At 35.1% G+C, this 27,011-nt stretch overlaps 3 protein-coding genes and 1 pseudogene across 7 annotated transcripts; 2 read left to right on the forward strand and 2 right to left on the reverse strand.

Moving 5' to 3' along the window:
- Positions 1-658: 658 nt before the first annotated feature.
- On the forward strand, positions 659-26,973 carry LOC147511616 (uncharacterized). Of its 5 annotated transcripts, none has more exons than XM_086603289.1 (3): positions 659-1,025; positions 24,213-24,282; positions 25,205-26,973. In XM_086603289.1, exon 3 carries the CDS (start codon positions 25,836-25,838, stop codon positions 26,736-26,738), a length of 903 nt encoding a protein of 300 aa, XP_086459415.1. In that variant the 5' UTR covers positions 659-1,025; positions 24,213-24,282; positions 25,205-25,835; the 3' UTR covers positions 26,739-26,973. The 5 variants fall into 5 exon arrangements, with proteins under 5 accessions (XP_086459415.1, XP_086459414.1, XP_086459413.1 ...); XM_086603288.1 differs by having other exon boundaries at positions 25,220-26,973; XM_086603287.1 differs by lacking the exon at positions 659-1,025 and adding exons at positions 23,441-23,594; positions 23,708-23,838 and having other exon boundaries at positions 24,141-26,973.
- Positions 3,782-7,354, forward strand: LOC147511617 (F-box protein At5g07610-like). The gene is made up of 2 exons (XM_086598519.1): positions 3,782-4,044; positions 6,537-7,354. The coding sequence occupies exons 1-2, from the start codon at positions 3,782-3,784 to the stop codon at positions 7,219-7,221; spliced, it is 948 nt and encodes a 315-aa protein (XP_086454645.1). The 3' UTR covers positions 7,222-7,354.
- Positions 12,745-20,769, reverse strand: LOC147511618 (glucan endo-1,3-beta-glucosidase 3-like; annotated as a pseudogene).
- On the reverse strand, positions 22,024-23,287 carry LOC147511619 (putative clathrin assembly protein At2g01600). Its single transcript, XM_086603290.1, has 5 exons — positions 23,078-23,287; positions 22,729-22,914; positions 22,571-22,649; positions 22,356-22,471; positions 22,024-22,240 (listed from the first exon to the last, which is right to left on the reverse strand). Exons 1-5 carry the CDS (start codon positions 23,132-23,134, stop codon positions 22,154-22,156), a joined length of 525 nt encoding a protein of 174 aa, XP_086459416.1. The 5' UTR covers positions 23,135-23,287; the 3' UTR covers positions 22,024-22,153.
- Positions 26,974-27,011: the final 38 nt, after the last annotated feature.

A 27,011-nucleotide genomic window follows, 5' to 3' on the forward strand; every position in this document is an offset into this window, starting at 1 on the left:
TTTTTTAAGAAAATATTATGTTTGATTCCGCCTCCTCAAAGTAAGTTTATTCTTCCATTTTATTAATTTGGGGCAATCCGATGTTTTCAAATCTAAATCCTTTATGGATCCAAGAAACGCTTTCTATCATAGTTCTCAACCTCAACCAGTTTGCTTGGGATCTCGACAATTTTATTAATCCGCCAAGCGAATTCAATTTTCTTAAGGTATGTTCTAAATTTCTTTGAAAAAAATCAGCTTTCAGTGGTTTGGTTATGATTGTGGAATTCGAGTTGTTGAAGATGCCGAGAAGTTGAAACTGAAAATTGCTGTTGGTGAACAACTTAGGAATTTCTCACGTTTGTTTTCTTCGTATTATGATACTAAATCTGGTAATGTGATAGTACATAAATCTGTTTTAGGTGTCTTTTGGTTCAAAGGTATATTTGAGTCACTAAATTACTTTTAGGTTACTTTTGCTTCAACAGTAAATATGACATGATAATAGTACTAGCAACTTTTTATGCATTGCATAGGTAGGTTCGGATTCAAGACAAAGAAATGCTCAAGTCTTGAAAAGTGTATGCCAAAGTTTCATGCAGATTTGCTCTTGAAATTTGAAGTAATCAATAGCTTAACAATGCATCAAATACTATATAGTTTCAACTTTTTTTACTTTTGAAAATGCAAAACCATAAGTTTTAACACCAAGGTAGATTGAGTTGCTTGCTCAGATTAAATTATGAGAATGGGTTGGAGAAGCTTGAATTTAGTATGACTCATAAATTATTTATATTACTTTAGAAGAAAAAAAATGAATTTTGAATGATAAGAGTTGATATGTGAGCATAGGTATTTTGACTGTTGGAAGTTAGGCCATAATAGTTGGTCACAGATCACGCCACTGGTAAGATACATTTCTTGATAATCTTTTCATAATAATATATGTTTCTCTGACTATACTCCTAATTAAATGCTATTAGTTTTATTTTACTTTTAATCAGTAACAATAGATATGGATTCCATCACAACTTGAGCCTCAAAAAGTGTAAGGAGATAGAAGTGAATGTGAAGATGGATTCAAAGATTGAGGGTACATGTGCTAAAGGCACTGCATCCTTATGTCCAAGTACTCTCACACTTTCTCGCTCACTATAAACTTTCTCAAATCTTTTCAATGTCGGTAGGTTTTTTCTCCCTCTTCAAAACCCACTTAGCGAATGAACTTATTGTATTTTTTTATATATAAATATATGCTCATGGTAATTATCTAAGTAGTGCTTCTATATTTTATGTGAAGTGAACGATCTTAAATATGAGATGATCGTAACACAATATATAAGATTCGCGATTCTGGCAATCCAATCTTCCGTGTGTAAGGTGGAAGCAAGTTATTTACTAGAGCAAATATGGTCTGGAGGTCAATCCGGGGAAAGTGTTCGGATCAATTTTTCATGTTAAGCTATATGAATTGTGAGTGCTTTGTACGAAGTCCATAAATTATAGGGTCAAATTTTGTTACTATTGGTGTTTTTTATATCATTCTTATGTAGCTAATGTATATAAGAATAGCTAGCTCTCTTAGATATATTTTTTAAGACATACCAATAAGTTGTAAACCTGTCAGATTTAGGGAGGACATCCAATGATATATAATGGAGACTTTACAAACTTCTTATCATGCGCTACTCATTGGCCGGCCTACTATTTTGTCGATATTATTGTGCAAGATATTGTTATTGCTTAACAATTAAATACAATAATAGCTTTGTATGCGATACTCTTACCTAGACCAATCTATCATGAGGCTTTTGGAGTCATGTTCTTATGGAAACGTGATGGCCTTTCTTCTTTGCTCTTTATTATAATTAGGCCACTCTTTACTTTGCCTCGGTCCACTAAGGAAATTAAGTTAACTAGATAAATGGCGAGAACAAGGATTCAAACTAAAAGTAGTGCAACACACTCTTTGTAATATTCTTGATCGAATTTATGCGCTTCACTGTCTGCGATATTTTGATAGGAAGCTAACCGAGGTATTTATATTTTTCAATTGTAGTGATGTGCTCATTAAGAACTAGAAGGGTTCTCACTTTCAATGCTTTGCCAACACAAAGAGCTTTATTGCTACCGGCCTTAGGATATGGGTTTTCAGGTAACATGCCTCTAATAATGCATGTTCTATTTACTAATCAGTGCGTGTAGATGTGTAGTTTCTCATGGAGTACAATTTAATCTCACTAATGCCTAGAATATGTTCAATGTAGTATTGTAGTAAGATACTTAGGAATTATTCATTTGAATTTATTTTGCATTTTGAAAATTCATTGCTATTGCTTTTTATATGTAGTCAAAAATGCATTCCAAGTATTACACCTTTCAAAAAAACAATATCATGTAACAAAGTTATATAACATTCAGATTGCCTTGAGTGTAACTGATTGGTAACTTTTCAAGAGTGAACTACATTTTTTTGGAGTCTGTTTGTGAAGTTTTGGGGTCTTGAAGGTGTCTGGTGGCTCACTGGGCAAAGCGTTAGGGGATGGGCCAATTCCCATTTCTATCTAGGAAAGAGGGATTAAGGGGTTTCAGGTTAAAAGGTAAGTTTTTAGGGTTGTAGGTCATAGCTTGAGTAGATTATATTTGACAGAAACTTTGCACAATAACTGTAATATTAGTTACCAAAGAAAGTCAAGACATGGTGAAACTTCACGAATATTTTTATTCTTGGTCAATATAGATATGTTTTTCATTTGTAAATTTCTAATATAGTTATACGCGCAAAATGTATAGTCTTTTACTTTTACATTTTTTTTCCTTGAGTCAACACATTTGGAAACATACAAAGAAGAGACCCTATTGTCGCTAACATAATGATGTCCAATATGAAGATAAAGTTTCCAACTAAATTTAACAAGCCCAACCATATTATAATTGGTATTTAGATTTTTGAATTTTAAGCAGACACTTGGATATTAAGACTTAATACTTGCTTGCAGTTGTGCATCGTACTGTACCAAAGCATTTTTGTCCTCGCTTTTACATGTATTTGACGTTGCTAAGTCTTAGTCATTCTATGTGTGCTAGGTATTAGTGGTTTCTTATGTCAATTATTTATTTATTTTTTTATTACATATATTTCATAAAACTCTTTAGAGGATAACCTAAGGAAATACAACAATGCACCCCGCAATGGGAAAGTTGAACTGTGTAACCCCAAATGAAAGTTATGAAGGCTCGGTGGCAAAGGTCAAGAAGACAAACCATAACACAAAGTAGGGATTCAAATTTGAAGAATAGTTGGAGTGACCAAGCTTCCCATTGGTATGGTCATTATGCTCACTATTTGTATTTCTTTAGTGATTATTTATATAGTATTTCTAATTATATTTTTTATTTCAAGTTGCTAATGCTATAGCCTAGAAAATTACAAGGTATTTCTTTAGTGATTCAAGTTGCTAATACTTTTCTTGGAGTGTAAACTTCAATGCTACAATGGTATTTTCCCCATTTGAAAAATAATTTGGACACAATGGTATGCTTGATGCCTCACCACATTAGTATACCCTTGCGGTTTTTATGATGTCAATTACTATGAAATTTTATTTGGCAACCATTGTATAGATTTGCTGGCATAGTCATGGACCTCAAACAGATTGTTGTCACACCTGCACGGTGTTTTCATTTCTATTATTATAAATGTATATAATTAGACAGAGTAGACCCTAAAACAGTTAGCTCTATAGAAGACTTTAGCAAGTGGGTTTTAGATCTTGGAGATGGAAACTTGCCAGCAATTGCTATGGAGAATGATATTGAACGAACATGGATACAAATTCCAGAAGATCTCCTTATTCCAGAATCCGATGACTCTATCCAAGATATTGTGTCAACTATTTATCCAGATTTTGCCAGAAATCATAACTCGGTTAAGTACCTCAAGGAAAGAAGCATCTTAGCCCCTAAGAATGAAACAGTTGATGAAATTAACTCATACATTATTTCATCACTACCGTGGAGATTTACTGAGTTACTTGAGTCTGCACTCACTTTGTCCCATAGAAGGTTAGCACATCAAATAAATAAATAAAAAACTGTTTTCCTTTTAGACGCGTTTTTACATTTCTTATAAGATTATTTAATTATTTTGCAGGGAAAGTCTGCTGAACAAGACGTTCTCTATCCTATAGAATTTTTGAATACTCTTCAATTTTCAGGAGTGCCAAACCATAACATTGAGCTGAAAGTTGGTGTTCCCATAATGTTAATGCGAATTTGAACCAGAGTCGCGGGGCTTTGCAATGGAACTAGGTTGATTGTGACCAGGTTGGGATCCAAAGTTATTGAAGCAAAAATTATAACAGTAGTAATATAGGAGATCCAAATCTACATTCCAAGAATCATCCCCGTCTCCGAAAGTGACACCAAGTGGCCATTTGTTTTCAAGAGAAAACAATTTCCTATCGAGAGTGTGCTATGCAATGACTATAAACAAGAGCCAAGGACAAACTTTCAACCATGTTGGTGTTTATTTACCACGCCCAATTTTCACACATGGCCAATTATATGTGGTCAAGCTGTTTCAAGAACAACATCTAGACAGGGACTAAAATTTCTAATAAAAAAGTGAAGACGATGAGCCAAAAGGATATACACGTAACATTGTGTATAAAGAGGTTTTTCAAGCAATTTGATTAAGGTATTGTTCTTATGATTAAGCTTATCAACATCATAATACTTAATGTTTTTTGTAATATTATTATTAATATTTTTTGTTTGCGTTGGAAATTCCTTTGCAAGTGATTGTAAGGCTCCATTACTATCTGATTTTTGCTGTGAAGGACTTACCACTAAAATCGTATACATGTTTTTTGCAGAAATACTATGTGTGAATGCTGGAATGGTCATTTGATGATACTGCATTAGAAGCCGTAGAGAAGATTGTATTTTTCTTTGTCTATTTCATACCAACTTTGTCTAATTTTCTTTGTCCTATTACGTATGACATTTATGAAAAAAACCTTATGCTGTCTCCACTTTTTTTTATTGATATTGACTGGACACTCAACATCATTCAGTGTGATCTAATGTAGGAACTTTACATCTGACTCTTGCCCAAGGTCGATCTTAGGAATCAGGATATAAAAATATGCCTATTACCTCTGACAAAAAATATGCCTATCTTTTGTTTTCATTGATATTGCAAGGTTGTCAAGTCCTGTCTAGGTACTGGTTAATGCGACTTTGACAGGGGAATATAGGTATTAAACTGGTCAGACTTGAGCTCGCCAAGAAAAAGGTGAGTTGTTGACCAGTTATAACTGACAATACCATATTACGGTAACGCACATTCGCACAAATTAAGCAAACTGCAACTATACTTGCATTTGGTGTAAGCTTTGAATAACTGTTTAAGGAGATCATAATGCCGATCAGTTTATATATACACACACACATCTCTTGCACATCTCTGATTCGATTTTTGATTTTCAAACTCAAAGAGTTTGATGGTTGGAACAGGGGATTGATTGTCATCAACCTGGCCAGAATTTGATGTTGTCCTATTTATTTACATGTTGTGTTGTATTTATATTTTAAGCTTGGCTGACCAAACTTGATGAACCTTTATGTTATGATGCGTGAGTTGTTTCATTTTAGGACTGTGTCCGTGTGTCTGTCATCTGAAATTCTGAATGTGAATGGAGTCACATCAAGTTTGTATCTGAATGCGGCTGTGTTAATTTGGCAAATTCAGTTCCAGAGATTTGTTTAAGCTACATACGAAATGGATGTAGTACACTACCTTCAGGTTCGCGACTAGGTTATGAATTATGGAGCAACAATACCACATTGACTGTTGGTATTTATCAGTTGTGAATGTCAGACCACTTCCAATTCAGTTCAGCTCATTGCTTTGAATGACACACAAGGAATCGAATGTCTTAGGAACATCAATTATCCCTCCCACTAGCAGGTTATGCTAGAGGTGGTACCTGGGTAATCATATACCAGCCATCAGCTAGACAATCTGTAAAAGAGGTTCCTCCATGACCTTTGAGTTTACTATAATTTCAGAAGATCCCTCAACTCACACATTATTTATCCAACAATGGAACTTAATCCCAAGACACCAGTTCATACATTCTACAGATGTAGGCCATTGAATCAGGGTGAAATTTCAAGTGATTGTTCATCTGTGGAATTTAATTTGTTTAAGGATAATGAACTACAGATTTTATGTGGTGATTCTTCTAGGAAGCTGTTTCAAGTGATTGTTCATCTGTGGAATTTAATTTTTTGGGTAACCTGTACAAAAGTTTAAGAAGAGTACTTCATCTCAAAGTACTTTTTAAATAGTATGTTTTTTATTTCTTACTGTAAATGTTTTTCTCGATTTCGAGTAAATGTGGATTGTTCTATTAAAAGATATATGCAATGAGATTCTTAGTATTTGTTTAAGACAGTTTTTCTTCCGCTTGCCAGTGAAGTCTATTCTTAGATTCAAGTCTGTCTCAAAGCATTGCCTCTCTCATTTCTGATCCTTATATGGTTCATAGTTACAACCTTAGAAACACTCCCCCGATCTCTGGAGTTTTTCTGCATAGAACATCAATACTTGGCAATCCAGAATTTGAGTTCATCTCCCTCAACAGTACCACAAAATCTGCACCATTCAAATCTCTCATTTTTGTCAATGATCCAGTAGGTATTAAAATTCTTCAGTCTTGCAATGGTCTCCTTTGTTGTAGCGGCAGCTTCAGAACAAACTCAAAAACCTATTACATTTACAACCCCAACACAAAGCAATACACTCTTCTTCCCAAAGCTTGCAGCGTACCTGGTAGCAACAGAGGTTTCATATGTAGTGTTAGCTTAGCTTTCAATCCTCTGAAATCACCAGACTACAAAGTTGTCTGCATGCACAACATTGGTTCTGATGATGAAGACCATCAGATTTCGATCTACTCATCGAATACCTCTTCCAGGAGATTTGTTGGAGGAACTTTCACTGCATCTGGTCTTATCTACCTATCTGGAATATACTGGAATGGTGCCTTGCACTTCCGAACATCGGAGGACTGCTGTCTCTGTTTTGATGTAGAAAAAGAACTATTCAGAACAATGCCACTGCCTCCAATACCTGTGGGACGAGAAGAGAGGAGGGTTGACTACCTCGGCGCTTCCAGAGACCATCTCTACCTCATACAGAGGGGACTACGGCAACCAGCTCTACATTCTTGAGATGGAGACTGAAACTATTATGCCTCAGCCTTAACCAACTCACAGATAAAATTCCTGTGTCATTTGGAGGACTGTCAAACCTGACACAACTAAATCTCAGATCTAATCAATTGAATGGGACCATTCCTGAAAGTCTAGGACAACTTTCAGAACTGACAGACTTGGATTTATCTAGCAACTCTCTCAATGGTGTTATATCTGACGCGATTTTTGCTAAACTCCCCAAATTAGTTTTTTTAGAATTGAGCTGGAACTCTCTCACTGTGAATATGGCATCAGGTTGGATTCCACCCTTTCAACTCCAATATATTGGAATGACTTCTTGCAATGTAGGACTCAGATTTCCAGAATGGCTTCGAACACAAACACAATTCACCGCATTAACGATGCCCAATGCAAGCATTTCAGACTCTATACCAAATTGGTTTCAAAACCTTTCTTCCCAACTATCCTACTTAGATTTCTCTAACGTCAATATTTTGGATCTATCAAATAACCAAATTGCTGGATCAATTCCACAAAATATTGGTGATATGCTCACTGGAGTGCTTTACCTCTTCCTATCCAGTAACCATCTTAATGGAAGCATCCCCAGCTCATTGTGTAAGACATAGTCATATTGGTACTTACTCCAATCATATTTACTTGATACGACTGAAAAAAAGACAAGGTACGGTACTATAAGGGTTAATGTTTATCTTCATACCAATAGAATCTACCACTAGATTACTATAAAGGTTAATATTTATCTTCATACGATTTCTCAACAATAACGTTGTGTTCAAAGTTTATCTACTACGGCCAATGAAATAAAGAATATATTAATGTCAAAGTTTATCTTCTTTAAGAAAGATTTACTTAAGTGTTTTGTTCAACATTAAATTCCTATTACCTCGTTTCTTCAGAACAATAGTTTAATTCAACCTCTAATTCATACTAATACTAAACCTATAAATACAATACCAATATACAATTGTCATTCTTAACTCCTAAACAAAAAAAAAGGTAAAATCTTAACTAATCTATTTATACTCCATGAACTACATGCTTTTAACAATATTTTGATATTGTTAATGGTTTACGAATCGTACGAAATGGCAAGGAAGTGCAAAACTTTTGACTAACCAACCTTAACTTCGGATTTTGCAAAATAAGAGCACGAAAGTAAAGCGGACTATGGATATCACGGTTTAAGGAAAGAGTCTTTGGAACTGAGATGATATTAATTGATGAAAAGGTAAAATTTATTTGTTCAGGCTATTGATATTAAAATTCAAGTTTCATTATTTGATAATTTTAAATGTTTTTGTTGCTACAAATAATTAGCACTATTTTGATAAAAACAAAGTTGTTATACTGCTGAGATTTTCAAGGTTGTTGACAGGAAAACCAAATTCATGCTAAAATCGATAAAGTTTTGCAAAAGGACTTTGACACAAAATTGAAACAAGGAGAAGTTTATTATTTTGAAAATTTTGAGGTAAAGGCAGCCCCATTTAAATTTCAACCTGTGAGATTCAACTTCACAATATCATTCAAAAAAGAAACAGTCGTGACAACTTCAAAGGAAGACACATCAATATTCAGGCACCACAAATTTTCATTTGTTGAATTTGAAGAATTCATGGAGAAAAAAGATTATTATGTCAAAGCGATCAACACAGTTGGTATGTTATTAATTACTTAAAGTTTTGTTTTGTACATGTATTTTTTGTAATAACATTTTCTACTAAACAGATTTTGTAGGCCTTCTAAAAAAAGTATCAGCTCAAAGCCCATATGGTTTCAGAGATGTTACACTAATGAATGAGAGGTAACATACGAAGAAAATAAATAATTCGACAATTTTATTTACAAAATAAATTCTTATTTCTGATCTCTTTTCTCTTTTTGCAGGAACTATGAATTGAATATTGCTTTATGGGGTGAAGATTCAGAAAAAATTGCTGGACTAAACAATTCTAATGGAATTGTCATAGTCATATTAACGTCACTCTATATGAAAAAAATTGGATGTATGCAAATTATTCAATAATACTTGATGTTTATATGTCTAATTTTATTATTTTAAAAAATTTAATTTTTATTATTATCTAATTTGACTCCATAGCTGTCTTTAAAGCATCCGTCACATCAGCAACACAAGTATACTTCAATTTGGATATCCCTCAGTCTAATGAAATGAGAAAGAGGTAAAAATAATCTAATATGTTTATTATTTAATAATTAATATATATTGACACATAAATCTAATCTAATGCAGCTTTTGAGACCGAAAACATTCAAATAGAATTTGAAGAACATAAAGAAGGTGAACCTACTTCACTTCGAAGTACTTAGTAAGGACAGAGTCACCATCATCGACCTAATTAAATTAGGCAAGGAAAGATGCAACCAAAGTTAGTTTGTAATGTTAGAATTACGCAAGACGATGCAAAAAGTTATTTATTTCATTATTTAAATATTGATTTGTAGAAAAGTCATTCACTTGCAAAGCAAGATTCAGTAAAAAGCTTTTGGAAATCGTTGGAACTACAAATCTTGCAAATTCTGATCACCAAACATGTGGAAACCGGAGATGAACCATACCGCAAGGAATGTAAAACTACTTACAATGAACCATCCGAGAGGTAAACAAATTAAATTTTCAAAAACACAAAATTTATATATTACTAATCTTCTTAATTATGTTTTCTTTTTATGCAATTACTATCTTAAACTTTGTGTGCAAGATGAAACAAATCAAACAAAGATTTGTTGTTTTTGGAAATAGAGCAGAATACATAGTGCAACAACCATTTGACAAAATTAAAAAGATGAATTTAAAGGTGAGTAAATATACAATTATTTAATGATACCAAGTATAATTTTTTGGAAAATATATATTAATGCATTTCAATTTCTATAATGCAGGGCAATGATTGGGATGAAATTAAAGGAGAACTAGAGAAAAATACTGGAAAGACATACATCTTCAAAGTTGTGATAAACGAGTACAGTATACATGAAATGTATCCAACATTTAGTGTAAACAATGTCTTGGAAGAAGAAACTGATAAAGAAAAAACAAAATATATTGACCCAACAGACAGCCCAATCATCGAGCAGGTAATAATCTTTTAAATTAACTTTCTTTACGACCGTTGTTCAATTTTATTTTCATATATAAGAAAAACTTACATGTCAAAAATACAGGAAAATGGATCAAATAGAAAGAAAAATAAGAACAAAAATCCTACAGATGAGGTCTCACCAACAAAAAAGAACCGAAAGCTCCGTAATCACAATGAAACAGGATGGGTAATAGGATTTTAGTGTTTTTACAGATGTATAATTTTCTTCAATGAACAATGAAGAAAATAATTTGACATTTTTATTTGCTTATAAATTATGTTTTTACATGTCTTTTACAAGTTAATTTGGTTTTTCTTCATTATGTGAATGATATTACGATTTCAAATTTATTTATGTCAATGCTATTACGATTTCAGAGATCTAATAGTTGGAATAACTGACAAAAACAATAAAAGAGGATGAATCAAATCAGATAATGAAATGATAAAGAAGAACATAATTCATACTAGAAAGAATATATGGAGAAATCTAACCTTTCTCCTGTTAAAAGCATAAAATAAATTAGATCCTCCATTTCATTCTTGCTCCAACCGAGAATATGAGAAAGTGAAGTCTTCTTCGTGAGCTTTACTTGCATAATTTTTGATAGAAGACCAAAAATTGGATTGAAATTGGAATTTGTATTTGCCTCTCTATATTGATATGAGGGGTATAACATGTTGAAAGGCCCTACTTCTTGCAGTAGCCTAGGTAGCCAATCTGATTAGGACAAGCAAAAAAAAAAATCAGTCATCTCTTAAGAAATTCCAAAGATACTAGATTTTGATAGTGAATCAAACAAGAAGGCAATTGAATTGAACTCGACAGATGGCCATCACAATATGCAGTCATCAGTTTCCTCAGCTGAGTACTTCTTTTGACCCTAAAGAAAACTTCATTTTCATCCTAAATTAACACAGAGTCAGTTCGAATTATCGTGACTTTCACTAGAGATACAACAAGCACCAAAGTTCAAAGAAGACAGCCCTGACACTAGCAAGCAATAACCTTTCCAATACGTAGTTTTAATAAAAAGACTGGATTTCAAATAACCCCAGCAATGGTACATTGGTGCATTGGAAGATTCTAAGACAAAAGATGTGTGCAAGTCAATGCTATGTACAATCCTGAGAAATGTGTATTTGTTATTAGATAACATTTGAGAAATGTACAAAAGATGTTTGCAGGTTTCATTCTCTCAGTTGTCTCTAACATTTGAGGCTAAACATTGGTTAAAAACCACAACAAGAACAATTCAATAAAACGATGCAGATAAGCAGATAAATTAAACCTGCAAGGTGCAATAGATTTATTCCAGCCAAACATCACATGTGAACCTAATATGCTGTGATTGGATGATTACTATTTATCTCGAATTTCTACAAGAATGTAGACAAGTGTAGCTTAGCTCCATCTACTTTTGTGATCCTGATTCTCTTCTTAATATATTCTATTTACCAGTTAACACTCTTTGGAAACATAGCATATTTTATTTGGTACAACAGAAACCAAATCTCCACTCACACCACAAACCAACCCTGCTCGACTAGCCAAGTGCTAACACAAGCTCAGAACTCTATCCTACCCCCAACACCTCATCCTGAACCTAAATACTATATTCCTGAACACCTTCTTCAAAACCTCTATTTAATCACAACCGATGGTGGTTTTGAAGGCATAACAAATACTGAGGAGGAATTAGTTATACCATTGGTAAATGGTCACATGATATAATTGTTTGCGGAAGTAAAGGATGTGCGGATCTGGAGATGAGGCGCGAGAATATCTAGCTCTTTCATGGGGTTTAGAAAACAAATAAGGCAGCTGCATATTGAGAAGGCAGTTCTCATCACATATTACATGTATATCAATCGATTAGATCTGATGCAATCATTAAGAAAATATAGAAATTTAATACGTACTCTGTGAGCAACCTCAAGTGCACATACTCTACAGCAGATAAGACTAATTTGTATGGAGGTTTTACCCGATGGAAAAAAAAAATCACTTTGCTTGGAAAATCTGCATGCGCCTCTTAGCACCCACCATTGACGGAATCGCTTAAAAGCGCACTTGATTACTGCTGATGATGAAAACTCAAATCAGGTTACCATACCTTTATGCTCATCAGTAGCTTTAACGTCTTATTTGTTCTCCCAAAAATGTTCGCCCTGTAAGTACTCTTTTCTGAATGTGATTAATAGTTGATATGTGAACATGTGCAATAAAGGATGACCTAGGTACATTTACATGTTCACGTGGATGCATGGATGCTTGCACGTTTCATGTTCAGTCCTGTATAATAGCTCATCGGGCGTTTGCCCATAAAAAGCCGAGTAAATAGATTTTTCTCTAGACATTTTGCGGGATATGCAATGCCTTTTGAGTCAACAGAAACGCGTGAGTAGATTAAGAATGATTAAGAAGATATCCGACAAAGTAGGCGGCATTGTATCCTTCTTCCACCTAAGAAATTCACAGCGTACATTATTAATGGTGCTTCTCTAGGTATCCGCAAAAGGATACCTAGCATAAAACTAATGGAGCCGACTTGGCGTGGAAGGCAAGGTTTTAAATTGAGAATGGAGAATAAGTTTGGTAGCTGCGATAGCATTGTTCATCTATTTTCATTATAAATGATAGGTTGGGAAGCCTATGGTATTTTGGTTTGATGAGGATGGATTGACTCCTAACATTCCCTAACAATGTATTAAGGTAGATATTAAGGATTTGGGATAATAAATATGAAATCCAAACTTCGATATACCTTGAATTGCAAGTCTTGGGTGCTAACCGCTATACCGGGGTGTTTAGGTGTTCCAAGACATTTTGCATTCAAAGACGTGGGGCGTCATCAAGTTGCTATTGTATATATTCGCATTCTCAATAGTGGCATCCGGCTTATTAGGGTCTCCTTTTGATGGCCATCCCGTCTCAAGTACTATAATGGGAATATTGGTGAAGTTCAAGTAGGCCATCGCAAAAGTAAAGCCGCATCAACCACAACATAAAAGACATTCTTTGTAGTGGAGAAGAGTATTAGAGTCCACATTCCTCTTTGTTTGGAGGCAATGGAAAACGGAAGAGTGCATAGTCCAATTGGAATAACATCATTTGACCGCATATAATCATAGTAAGGGTACACATTAAGCAAAGGAGGGAGCTAGTGGTCGCAAGAATTTGAGCAAAGGTACCATGATTTGGATCCCATGGCGGTTGAAGAAGGCCCGGTAGGGTGGAAACGAGTCCAGGATGATGGAAGACGAGTGAGGTGTGGAAACTTTAATTTGGTCATCAAGATTTGATGCAACAAAGAAGATTCCATTGATGAATTTGAGTGCGGCAACAAGAATAGATGCATAGTCCAAGTGGAATTTGATCATTTGCATATAATCATAGTAAGGGTACACATTAAGCAAAGGAGGGGAGCCATTAGGTGCGCAAGAATTTGAGCAAAGGTACCATGACCGGATCCCATGAGCGGTTGAAGAAGGCCTGGGTAGGGTGGAAACGAGTCCGGGATGATGGAAGACGAGTGAGGTGTGGAAACTTTGATTTGGTCATCAAGATTTGATGCAACAAAGGGCTGACCGGATGAATTTGAGTCGTAAAACAAGAACAGATGCAAAGATTAGGAAGGATTGTCGGAACCTCCGAGCCTCTTTGCAATACCGGTGATGTTGGTAGCGGGTACATGAAAGCAAAGAACATTACGCTACCTGAGTTGGCAAGCAGTAGCATTGGACTGCCCTACACCAAAGGAGCTCATTGTTGGGACAACGATGGTGACATGGATGCCCGAGTTGGCAAGTGCAAGGAGCATTGCGGCGGTCGGATCATAGAGACGGACATGTCGGATCTCTTTGGGCCTTCGCCAGCCGCGAACTTTGGTAGGGTTTGGCATGTCGATAGGTCTGCCAATGTTCACACCGATGAAGGCATCTGCTCCATCGAAAAACACCCAAAGTGCAGAAAGATTAGAGTATGATCATGATGGTTGCTAGAAAGACAATATAAATTCTCTCCATCACCCGGAACCCAATGGCATGCATCACATAATTTATTGGATCGTTTTTCAACCACAAAAAAGCTACAATTTGTGGCAATATTCCCTTCTTTGAATCATGGATGCATGGACAAATTAATACAAGTTAGGCCCTGGTTCTAAATAGCAACAGTCTATGTCAACATTGATGGACACATCCTGAATTAAGGAGGATTAGAGGAAAAATCTGACAAACAATAGGATCTTGGGAATTAGAGACATATAAAGTTATTAATTCACACAATCTTATCTGCAATGGAAACAATAATATTCTTATCTTGAAAATTAATAATGCAATCCATCATTCTGCCTCCTCCAAAACACCAACAACCAAAACTACATTATAAAACCTCAAGCTCTAAGACCAACCTTACGGACCGGAGGGAAGAGTAATCAACCCACCCAAACAAACACCCGGTAAGCGTTGAAGAAATATCCCCTGCATAGATAAACTCATCCGTTTCAAAGAAAAATGATTGATAGGACAAACATAGATGCCACAAGTCCACAACTCCAATAAAAATACAACTAAAATAATCCGTAGTGTATTAAAGGGAAAAGGAATCTGCATAATGAAAACTCATACAACTTGATAAAGAGAGTATGCCACAGAAGCAAAACGTTAAGAACTTAACCATTAATATAAGAACGTAACCGGATGAAGACCGATATAAGAACTTCATTACCGAATGTTGAGTTCACATACTTGCAAATACATTGCAAAAATAACAAAAATTAGTTTACGAGAGCACATAGCAAACTTTTATGTATTTTTCCAAAAAATAACTTGATTGCTTGATAGTCCGCTAAAGTGGATAAGGAAGTTATAGGCTGTAAACTGTTCCCCTTTAATGATATAAAGAAGCTCACTTAAGATGTGCTTAGTTTATCACCATAGGTCGGACACGCATCTCCAATTGTCGATTTTCTCTGAAAATATCAAAATTAGCCATCGTTAAGTAATTTTTCTCAGTTCATCGACAAGGCCATTGTCATTCGTAAGACTTAATCATGGATTTTTAGGCCCAGAGGGTGGCTTCCAAGTTCCAAAGAAACAGCTTATATAACAACAATTTGAAATGGATGTTCTATAGTCCGCGTACCTCTAGACTCAACTTGAGCTCCAATAACAAATTCCATTTTTCTCGAGAACTAACCAAATTTGTTAGTGTGTGCATGCATGCACCAATGGATGTTCTATAGTCTCTCTACCTCTAGACTCAACTTGAGCTCCAATAAGAAATTCCATTTTTCACCAAAGCCAACCAAATTTGATGTGTGAGTGTGTTTGTGTATAAGTAAGTTAGTGTGTGCGTGAATGCACCAATGGATGTTCTATAGTCTCTCTACCTCTAGACTCAACTTGAGCTCCAATAAGAAATTCCATTTTTCTCCAAAGCCAACCAAATTCGATTTGTGAGTGTGTTTGTGTATAAGTAAGTTAGTGTGTATGCGTACGCGCGTGATAATAAGATGATCGATGTGGAATCATTAGTATTTTAGTAAATAGACCAACATCTTAAATATTAAACAAGCATCCACTTCCACAACATCAAGCCACATATACAAGATAGAGAATAGAATCAACTTCCAAATGTATCAAATAGTGATCAATCTATAAAGACCATGGAGTAAGCTTTTATCAAATTGGTGACAAATTTGTGTGGTAAGCATGAGGTTGGATAATTGAAGTGTCGCCACCCCGATGCTCACAAGCGGAATGCCTATATTGGTTCCTATGATATATTGTTCTTGACAAGTTTTGCAGAATTCCGTTACTTCAAAGATTTAGTGCAAATTCTTTATCAAGTTCTCGGAGGTCCCGATAATTTTAGACAGAACGCAAGCGGGCAAGCGTTTGTAATGTCGAAAAGCAAATGCCAAGATTCAAAGAGAGTCCGAGTACCCGTGAGAGAAGATAATTGCTCTTGAGATGAAGAGAATGCAGATCCAGGGAAGAACTAGCGAGAGAAATCGAAAAGGCCAAGGGGATCACACTGCAAGGAAAGCAAATGAGAAATATATTTACGATGCCGAAGTTCAGATTCCTACACGATCGATCTCTCAAGTGTTTGGTATCAAGGCTCATATGTGGCATGGAACCACGCCGAGGTTCTACACACAATTGTTTCAGAGGGTGAAGGTCTTCTTTGTTACACAAGGAGGCATGTTTCGATTTCGGTGGAGTCCCATGGTCACCCTAACTTGGGTTCTCCATGATGTGTGAGGAAACGCAGAAGACTTTATCGGCGCAGTCATCTATCAATTCCAATTTTAATTTTGAAGTTAGAAAGCACTTTTCAATAGAAGACGATTGGAACTTCTCAATGCAGGTAGAGTTGGTGGCAGAATTGATCGACATGGTCGGTTAAACACATTGTGACCACATCCAAATGTCTTAAGCTCGGAAGTGGTGATCACAAACTATAGATCTTGAGCTCTAGAGGTGATGGGTCTTTGTTGAGCCATTTAAAGCAAAACAACGGGAGCCTTTCAAGGACTATTTTCTAGCAGGGAAAGAAGGATCAAAACGGTCTTTCTTGAACTAAACAAAAACACCAAAACGTAAGAAAAAAAATGGAAGGGCAAGAGAAAGATAATTATGGACAAACTAACCGAGGAAATGAGCAGGATATACACCGGTGCACCTCGAATTCACATTTATTGACAGTGGTACTCATCCAATAAATAGGACTTCCCTTGATCATTTCTTATTCAACTTATCTTGGTAGTACACAGGACAAAGAAAAATTAAGCTAATGTGTGTTAGCGATAATGTTCAATATAATCAACGCGATAGGAAGCAATTCCCATAGTTTATTACTTTGACCCAATTCTTCAACAAAAACGATGAAAAAGAAAGTTAACCAATTTACTTTTGGTCTTAGAAGCTCCTTTAATCTGAATCGTTTCATGACTTTTTCAAATCGTTTACTTCCTAAAATGTATGTGGCCTGCTATATTAAGAGTTGTCTTTCTACTTGTAATGCAACAAGGTAGAAGAAACTCAGATTCGCAAATGGGGAGTAATGGGTTTGAAGAACTATACATTTTCAGTCCCGGATCAAATTACTTAATTGTATGGTAAGTATCGTTACACTGCATGTGTCCATCGGCAATCTTTGAAACCAATTGTCTTGAATCCTAAAGGTGTATGGAGGGGCTAACACTTTCTACATAATCCAAACCTCTAAATCGTGATAAAGGGGAGAAAGTTACTTGATCGAGACCAAAAGTACATTATCTGTTTCGTTGTTGCAACTCTATCAATTAACCAAAATGTTGATTCCGAGTTTATAAATTGCTTCGTAATTAAGAAGGAAAAGAAAAGAAGGACCAACATGTATTTGACACAAAGAACAAAGTCAAGAGAGTCAACAAATAGGTTGTATTAAGAACATGAGAACCGGCCACGAAATTGTTAAGCTACATTTCACACAAAAATTTGTTGTCATAGCGATTTACAAATGGGTAACAAGAAACCCAGTTCTGAGAGTCAGAAAATTGTTCGTGAAACTGGTACAACATCAGCAAGCGAATCAAGTAGGAATGAAATGATGTCCTACTTCATAAGTGTACATCCATGTGATTGACAATAGGGCTGCAACTAAGATTATGAAAAACCACCAAACGAATTTCAGAACCACCTTCATAAAAGTATTTTGTTTAATACTACGACTTCCGACTCCATCCTTACGTCCAAACTCTATGACACTAGAAACTTGATCATTAACATTCGAAACAGAAGCATTCAGTACGTCAGACTTCCATTGAAATTGTTTAATAATGCTTTTTGGATATAGGCATATGTAAGTCGATTGTTAATTTCAAATTTTTAGTACTTGCTTTAAACTTGATTGGCCTTCTTCCTGTTAATAAGACTGAGTTCCCTTTTGTTCTAAGGTACTTACACTTCTAATATTTGGCTTTTGTAGATTATTTATGTGATTTTTAATATGCCAAATAGTTTTTTGCTATAAACATGTTACTTTTTCCTTTTTCCTTAGTTGTTGTACTCTAGATATCCAACTCATATCTCTATATAAGTAGGATACGGGGACACAGCTATTTAAAAATAAACATAGTACTTAGATATCATATACTTGATGAGAAAGATTTTCTATTAAAGTCTTAAACCAACACCCATCATACAACACCCATCTCTGACATGTCTTGGACACCTAATACTTCTATACCTCTGTTTCCAACATCATTCAACTCTAAGACTTTTTCTCATACTTTTTCACATTAAAACAACATTCCTCAGACTTCAAATACTTCACAAACTCCTATTACTGAAACTCAGAATATTTTTCTGACACCTTCTCAACCTTATTATTCTGTCAGATTCCATGACACACATTCTAATACTTGCATTATCCCAAATTATCCATCAATGATTTTATACTGCGTAGGAGGGCAAGAAGCAGCTGTGAAAGCTCTCTCCTTGCTAGGCTATAGCGATTGACTTCTTCCTGCTTGCGGCTTCTTACTTACTTACTTAAGCCCTTTTACATAGTGCATGTTTATGCAAACGTATGACTACAAGGAAGAGTCCCACCATGCTTTAACTTCTAATTGTCAAACAAAAAAAAAAATTATAGATATGTTCAAAATTAGAGTCATACTAATACTAGAATTCTAATGAAATAAAAAAACCTTTTCTTATATATATACAAAACCTACAATCATATCTCCCCACTCCTAACGCATATAAAAAACACAGGTAAACTTTTGGTTCTCAATTATTTTTTTATGATATAGATGTTGAATCAAATATTACATATCTAATTGAATTCCTCTAAATTTTTTCATTATATAGAATAGAAGATATTGAATTAAGGCTACAGAAAGAGAAAAACAAACGGTTAAGGTAAACAAATTTTTATTTTTACATCTGCTTCAATTTTATTTATTAGTATTAATAAACATGTCTTATTTAATCAATGAATTCAACATCAAAAATATATGTTATTGCCTTCTATTAGTTTATGTTCAAGTATTACTAGAGTTATTGTGGTTAGTTAAGGTAAAAAAAATATGCACATAAACTGAAACCTAGGACACCAATGCAAATTGATACAAATAAACTGTTAAGCAGCAAAATATCATTTAGTAGTGTCATTAAAAGATTCATATAAACTTTACATCCAGCTCCAGTTACTATTCCCATCATGTAGTTAGGAACCAATGATGCAATAACCATCATACAGCTCTCTACAACAGCAACAAAGCTAAACACCTTAACATAATAAGAATACCGTACACAAAGTGAGACAATCCGTGGTGAAATTTCACCATATAATACGTTATTATTGTCCCTGAAACAACCGAAATCATGACAAGAAAAGAGAAGGACAAAAGGTTCAAGAAGAGAGCAATCTGTTATGTCTCTCTCACATTAATGTAATGGCTTTTCTATACATGATATGCCAAATACTCCTACTCCCTATCAAACTATATATAACTTATGGTACTACTTTCGCTTGATACATTTTATCACACATTAATATAAATTATCATTAGCTAACATTAAAAGTCTGTGTCTTATCGTAAGGGTTGTCCCTGAAACAACCGAAATCATAACAAGAAAAGGGAAGGACAAAAGGTTCAAGAAGAGAGCAATCTATTATGTCTCTCTTACATTAATGTCATGGCTTTTCTATACATGATATGCCAAATACTCCTACTCCCTATCAAACTATATATAACTTATGGTACTACTTTCGCTTGATACATTTTATCACACATTAATGTAAGTTATCATTAGCTAACATTAAAAGTCTGTGTCTTATCGTAAGGGTGTAATCATAATTAGTAAATTGCATAAATTTAAAGAAACATATATTAAATATCATAAGTTTACCCTTGATATATATTTTTTTGACATTTATTATTATTAAATATTGCAGATATGGATTACTTAATATAAATACTCTAATCAAAAAAAAAAATGCTTGAGGAAATACTTGATTCACTTCACATAGAAGAAGCAACTTACACCTCAAAATTTGAAGACAATCTACATATATCTCAGGTTACCATATTTGATGACTCCAAAACAAACCATATCCGAATTCCATCAACAACAAAAGAAAAGTCCAAAAACTCAGCAAGAAATGGAGTGCAATCAATTACCTAAAAGACAAAACCTTTTTGAAATTGAAGACTTCAACTACAAAGAGTTGAATGAAAAGCGCCAAGAGATTGAAGAACAACAAAATGAAATCTCAGAACTACGTAAACTAATACTATCATTATGGGCGAAAGAAAAACTACAAGAAGAAGAAATGATAAAGCTCCGTCAAGGGATTAAAGACTCGAGGAAGAGGAAGCAATATGTTATAGATTTATGCATTGACGAAAATAATTGATAGTTTAGACAACATTTATGATTAATTTATTATTGCAAACAAAATTTGTTTCTTATTTATAGATTTATTTTTAATCCGTTTGTACTTATTATTAAATTCGAACTCCGTTTTAGGCTGAAAAATAATTGCAAAGAAAATGGATTATCAAAGTGACAATGAAATTGATGGATATTCGTATGTTCACTTTCCAACGCAATATGTTTGGAACAACAACAATAAGGTTTGTGATATTTAATTTTACATATTACATGTTTATTTGTAAAAAAAATATTTATTAATAACTTCTCAAACATGTTAATATTTTCAATACCTCTTCAATTGTGACTCAAACAATTATTATATTTTCAAATGTTCAGATATGGAAAAAGAAAAAGATCATTCCGTCTGGTAGAAACATATACTATATTGAGGAAATTCAAGGTAATAAAATTTATTTTTTAAATTTACAATATGGATTCAAATTTATACATTCAATTTTATAGGTACAACAGGTCAGTACAACAACACAAGGACTATCAAGTATCTGTTTGAATACATTAAACAAGGGACAAACAAAGCAACTCTGAAAATCAATGAGCTATTTGAAAACAAAGAAACAAACGATAAAGGAACATAGTAAGGAAGAAGGAAGAAAAAAAGGGAGCGACAAAAGAGCATTTTTTATTTTTTTAATAGTGATCAATCACATTTTCTACATAGAATTTTTCTTCTCAAAGCTGTTTTGTTTATTTTTCATATTTTATTTTATTGGTTTACACCTACTCTTTCCTCGATTCATTTTATGTTTGAGAAAATTAAATAAAAAATTATTACAGGTCAACTACATGGATAGTCTAGATGACGATGGAAATTGTAACGGAAGCACAATCATCAAAAGTGAATCTCCACTACAACATTATGCAATTACACTTGCACAGAAAAAAATTGATATATCTATCAAATTAGAGCAGAATCGATTGCAATACTACACAATGAAAAAAAATACAATTCTCAAAGAAGACTATATGGGATTATCAAATGTGCAGGAAGATATATTCTGAAAAGAAGAGATTGAATATGTCAAGGCAATTATGAATAGGGAATGGGAATAGTTTTTAGAATTAGTTTAGTTATTTTAATATTGTTAGTCAATATTTATGTGAACTTGCTTCAAGTATCAACAAATTTATCTCCGCAACCAACGATGGCACCTATCTCCTATTTTCAGTATTTTATACAAATATGAGTTCATGTGAAAATAATATTACCTCAAGATCCTCGAAAGTTAAGCGCCTGTTTTGGAATTGTGCCTCCTGCCTCTTTAATACATATTATGTTTTATCAACTTAAATTTGTCTTCAGCCAAGTTTTATATATCTTTAATATCTTTGAACAGGTTCAGATCAACACTAGAACTGATTTAGATATATATATATATATCTAATAGGATCAACGAAGTGGTGCATACCTCCACAGTCCTCCAAAGTATTATCTGCTCTGTACCACTCTGTAACTGATAACCAAATCATCGGGCTTCTTCCATATATAAGCTCATTTCCATTTCAACATCAATATGTGAAATAGAATAGTAAAATAGAATAAGTAAGACAACATGGACTAACCAATTGTCTTTCATTAGTTGAGGATATATTGCTGCTGGGAGTAGTAACCAAAGCAAGTTCCCATCCCGAGGGATCCAGTTCTTTCCTTTGATCTAGGCTAGAATTATGTGAATCATCTGTAAGGGAGGGAAAATTTGTCCTTTTGGTAAGCAATGCCAAGAATCATACATCAGAAATTTGTCAAGATTACAGAAATATAGATAAGAATAACTTACTAGATGGAATTATTGCTAGAGCCAATGCATTAGCTTCCTCTATAACAGTAGCATCAGGATATGCAGTAGAATGTAATCCCTACATACGAAGAATAAAATAAAGAATTGACAACATAACATAATATATCTATATACCACTAGATGAATACAAGATTTACCAGTAGATCTCCAGCATCAGGCTGATCTTGAGAAGCGACGTTCTTATGAGGAGGGCCAAGCTCAAAGTCAGAAGAAATCTCATCAGCAGAAAACGAAGTTGGGTCACTAACAGATGGCTTATTTTCATCTGAAGTAGAAGGAACTTCTTCTGGTTTGTATGTCAAAAGTAGTCGTTCCGGTAATTCCTGATTCAGGATGTCCAACAAACAAAATGAGGATGAAATATATGCTCAAAAAATACAGACATGTCATCATGATAGGTTTTTCTTTCTTTCCGTTTAAAAAAAACAAACAATAAAAATGAAATCGTCATGAAAAAATGTCCTGTGAATAACCTATCTTACTGACCAAGGGCTCTCTCGGAACAGAAACCATGCGTGGTGCCTCTCTTATGTATTCCTCCATTGTTGTTAGAACTTGGGGTGTGGGAGTTCTTAGGAATCGCGGGCAATCCCGAACGAAGGATTTGCTGTGTCGTTCCAGTCACTTAATTTGAATATAAGTTGATGATACAAATACCCGCTTAAAATTTGAATATAAAAGATGTTGGGCCTAGGCCCAATAGTACACGTAGAACTAAAACTAATGTGAGACATTTCCCTTCTTACTAAAAATGAGAGAGTTTACTGACTAAGCTCTCGGAGTGAGACTCTGGGTTTGAGGTTGCTGCTGCTGCTCCTTTGTTTGAGAATAGTTTAAAGGAGAAGAGAGCATTGGGGCATTGGATGTTTTTAGTCTTTTGTGGAGTTTGTTTGTTTATGGGTGTTTTGAAGTTTTGTGCTAATGGTTGGTTTGGATCTGCTGTTGAAAGAGCTGGAGGATCTTCTCAGATAAATTTATATATTTTAACGTAAAAGGATTTATGGTTGGTTTTTATTTGTGTTCTATTTCTTTTTCTTATTATTGATATGATAATGTTCATATAGGCGTTTATGAAATATTGACATGTTCGTGGATAGCTAATGGGGTTTTGTTTAGGTGTAAGAATCAAATCCTTTTCTTTGTTGAGTATTTTCTGGATTGTGTGGGTTATTGGTTTAATGAAGATATCAAATAGGCTTATGTTGATCTTTGAAGCTTAAGAGCATGTCATAGATTTGATTAATCAGGTATTATCCATTTTTATAACCAGTGTTTCTCTTCTGATTGTTTGCATTTCGGTACCAATTTCTTTTGAAAACCTGGATGAATTTGAAATTATTTTAAAATTTAGACAACTCAGTTTTTTTTTCAAAAATAAATCATTTGGCAAAAAACCAAATCCACTCCTCTTTTCGGTGTTCACCCGTACAAATAAAACCAAAAAAGAAACCCAGATAATCAAAAGAGCATCCTTCCCTATGTCAAAACCTCACCAAAACAAAAATCTAGCTTGATAAAAACAAGACCTTGAATTGTTATTTTGTTGCAGGGCAATTATGGTGTTATTCATCAACAAAAATCTATTCCCATATTTCAAACTGCAACGGGAAAATTGGTTGAGGAATTGAAATCTTCCATGATGAAAGTGTTGTCTGTTCTTAACGGAAATGATGATCATGTTGCTCATACAGGTGAGTCATTAACTTTGGTGTTTTTAATTTCTTAACTTCGGGTATTTTTTTATAGGAATCTTTAGATGAGCTTAATTTTGAGGATCGATCATTGATATTTTCATTTCTAGACTTTATCTATGTCAATCACGCCTTAATAGCTTAATGAGTATCATTGCTAATTTCTTCTTTGTATGTTGAAATCTTTATTGCTTCAATGGCCATGAGACCTGCCTGTGGCCATGTTGTCCCTACAAAGGTTTGAGCGTGCTTAAACCACTTTTAGTATCTTTTATTTCATATATCCTGTGACCGTTCACCATTCTAAACGACGAGAATATTACCAAGTTTTGAATATCAAAATGTCAGTGTACAGCCAGATCAATATCTCTTCATTGAAGCAGATGCAGGAATACAGGATCCCTTGATCTAAATGTTCTACTAGCAGGGTTACAGACTTACAGGATAAGGGCATTGTGGATCTTTAGACCAAGAAGTTGATAATGTAGGCATGATAGAAGCTTAAGAACCCAACAAAACTTTGATTGCGATACTGTTGTCAGTGCAATTGATGAGACTTTAGCTCCCCTACATTTTGAAGTCGTCAGTAGTGTTTCGAATGACAACTAAACGAATAAATAGTTTATTGGTCTTAGTTAGGCTCCATATTCTGAGTTGGATTATCTGCCTATCAACTTCTGAAGCTGCTTCTCTCCCCCCATCAGAATCGTACCGTGGGATCCCCTTGGCTGATTGCAGAAATTCCAACTCAGATTTTGGCAGTACATTGAGGATTTTAGATTATTGTATCGGTTTGTAACCATTGTAAAACACCAATTATTATGAATATTGCTAGGTACACTGGTTACTGGTACACAGTTGCAATGTTATTTTAGTCAATCCTTCAATCAAACATATCTATTCACCAACCTTCCATGGAAAGTCTTGAGCCATGCAGATGACAGAACTATGCACCACAACAGAACTATGGTTCAAGGGAAAACTTTGGTCCAGATCCAGGTCCAGCCAAACCAAGAGTAGGAAGGAACTGTGGGTACAACAAAACTGTCCACCACAGCAAAAGTTTGCTCCAAGTCCAGCCGCACCTACCCCGTTTACCCAAGGCTGGTGAGGTTAACACTGAAAATGAATCTGTTGCTGCTGAGCTTCAGGCTGATGTTGTCTCAGCTGCAATAGATCGTCGTGATGTCCCTGGCCGTGAGACTCCATTACATGTTGCTGTTCGCCTCCGTGATGCCACTTCTGCGGAGGTTCTTATGGCAGCAGGTGCTGATTGGAGCCTTCAGAATGAGCACGGTTGGAGTGCTCTTCAGGAAGCTGTGTGCACCCGCGAGGATTCCATTGCCATGATTATTGCACGCCACTACCAACCCCTTGCCTGGGCCAAATGGTGTCGCCACCTACCCAGGATTGTATCTTCTGTAGGCCGCATTCGTGATTTCTATATGTAGATAACATTCCATTTTCAGAGCTCAGTCATCCCTTTCATAGGTCGCATTGCCCCATCAGACACCTATCGCATTTGGAAGCGTGGTTCGAATTTACGTGCTGATATGACCCTTGCTGGCTTTGATGGATTCCGCATCCAGCGCTCTGACCAAACATTCCTCTTCCTTGGAGATGGTATCAGTTCAGACAATGGTACTATATCTTTAGCCCCAGGTTCTTTGATTGTTCTTTCTCACAAGGAGAAAGAAATTACAAATGCCCTTGAAGGTGCTGGGGCACAGCCAACAGAGTCTGAAGTTGCACATGAGGTAGCTTTGATGTCTCAGACTAACATGTATAGGCCTGGAATCGATGTTACCCAAGCAGAACTCAATCCACAATTAAGTTGGCGTCGACAAGAGAGAACAGAGATGGTTGGAAGTTGGAAGGCAAAGGTCTATGATATGCTTCACGTTATGGTCAGTGTAAAGTCAAGGAGGGTTCCTGGTGCAATGACTGACGAGGAGCTTTTTGCAGCAGAGAGTGAGGAGAGGGTGGTAAATGGTGCCCATAACGTTGAAGAGTATGATGATGTTTTGACACCTGAGGAGAGGATGCAATTAGATTCGGCTCTCCGCATGGGCAATGCAGATGATATTGGTGATGCCGAGGATAGTGTGGCATTTGATGGCCAAGAGAATGGTGTAGTGAGTGGTTATGAAAATGTTGAAACAAATGGTGTTACCAAAGAGAAGAAAAGTTGGTTTGGGTGGAACAAGAAGGGGGGAAAGAATGGAACAGAAGACCCTGATGACTCAAAGATCCTAAAAAAGTTCTCAAAATTAGCACCAGAAGGCAGCAACCAGAAAACGGTTGATTATCAGAGGTCATTGTCTGAGTTGCAGCAGGAGGATATTATCAGTCACTCTATGGCCAAGAAGACCAAATTCTTAAAAGCTAAGAAAGCCAAGCTGGAATGTTGTACCATGTGCACCCCCTATGATAAGGCTCCTTTTAGAATAAGCTAAAGCAGTTCACCTCCACCTGCTGTTGCTAATAGAACCAAATATCTTCAGACCTCAAATCACAAGGCCTGCAGCAGTTTTGCCCTCAGTTGCTAAGAAGCAAACATCTTTCGTATTAGGGGTGGTCTGACAGATTTTAGTTCTGAACTTTTGTAATTTTAGTTTTGAAAATTCTTTTGTGTAATTTATCACATAGTAAGACCGCTCAGATTGAATGTGAAATGGAACTTCTGATCAAGTATGATATTGGTAGACACTCCATATTTTAGTTCTGAC

This window comes from Coptis chinensis, chromosome 3 (assembly GCF_015680905.1).
Source record: "Coptis chinensis isolate HL-2020 chromosome 3, ASM1568090v1, whole genome shotgun sequence".
NCBI lineage: Eukaryota > Viridiplantae > Streptophyta > Magnoliopsida > Ranunculales > Ranunculaceae > Coptis > Coptis chinensis.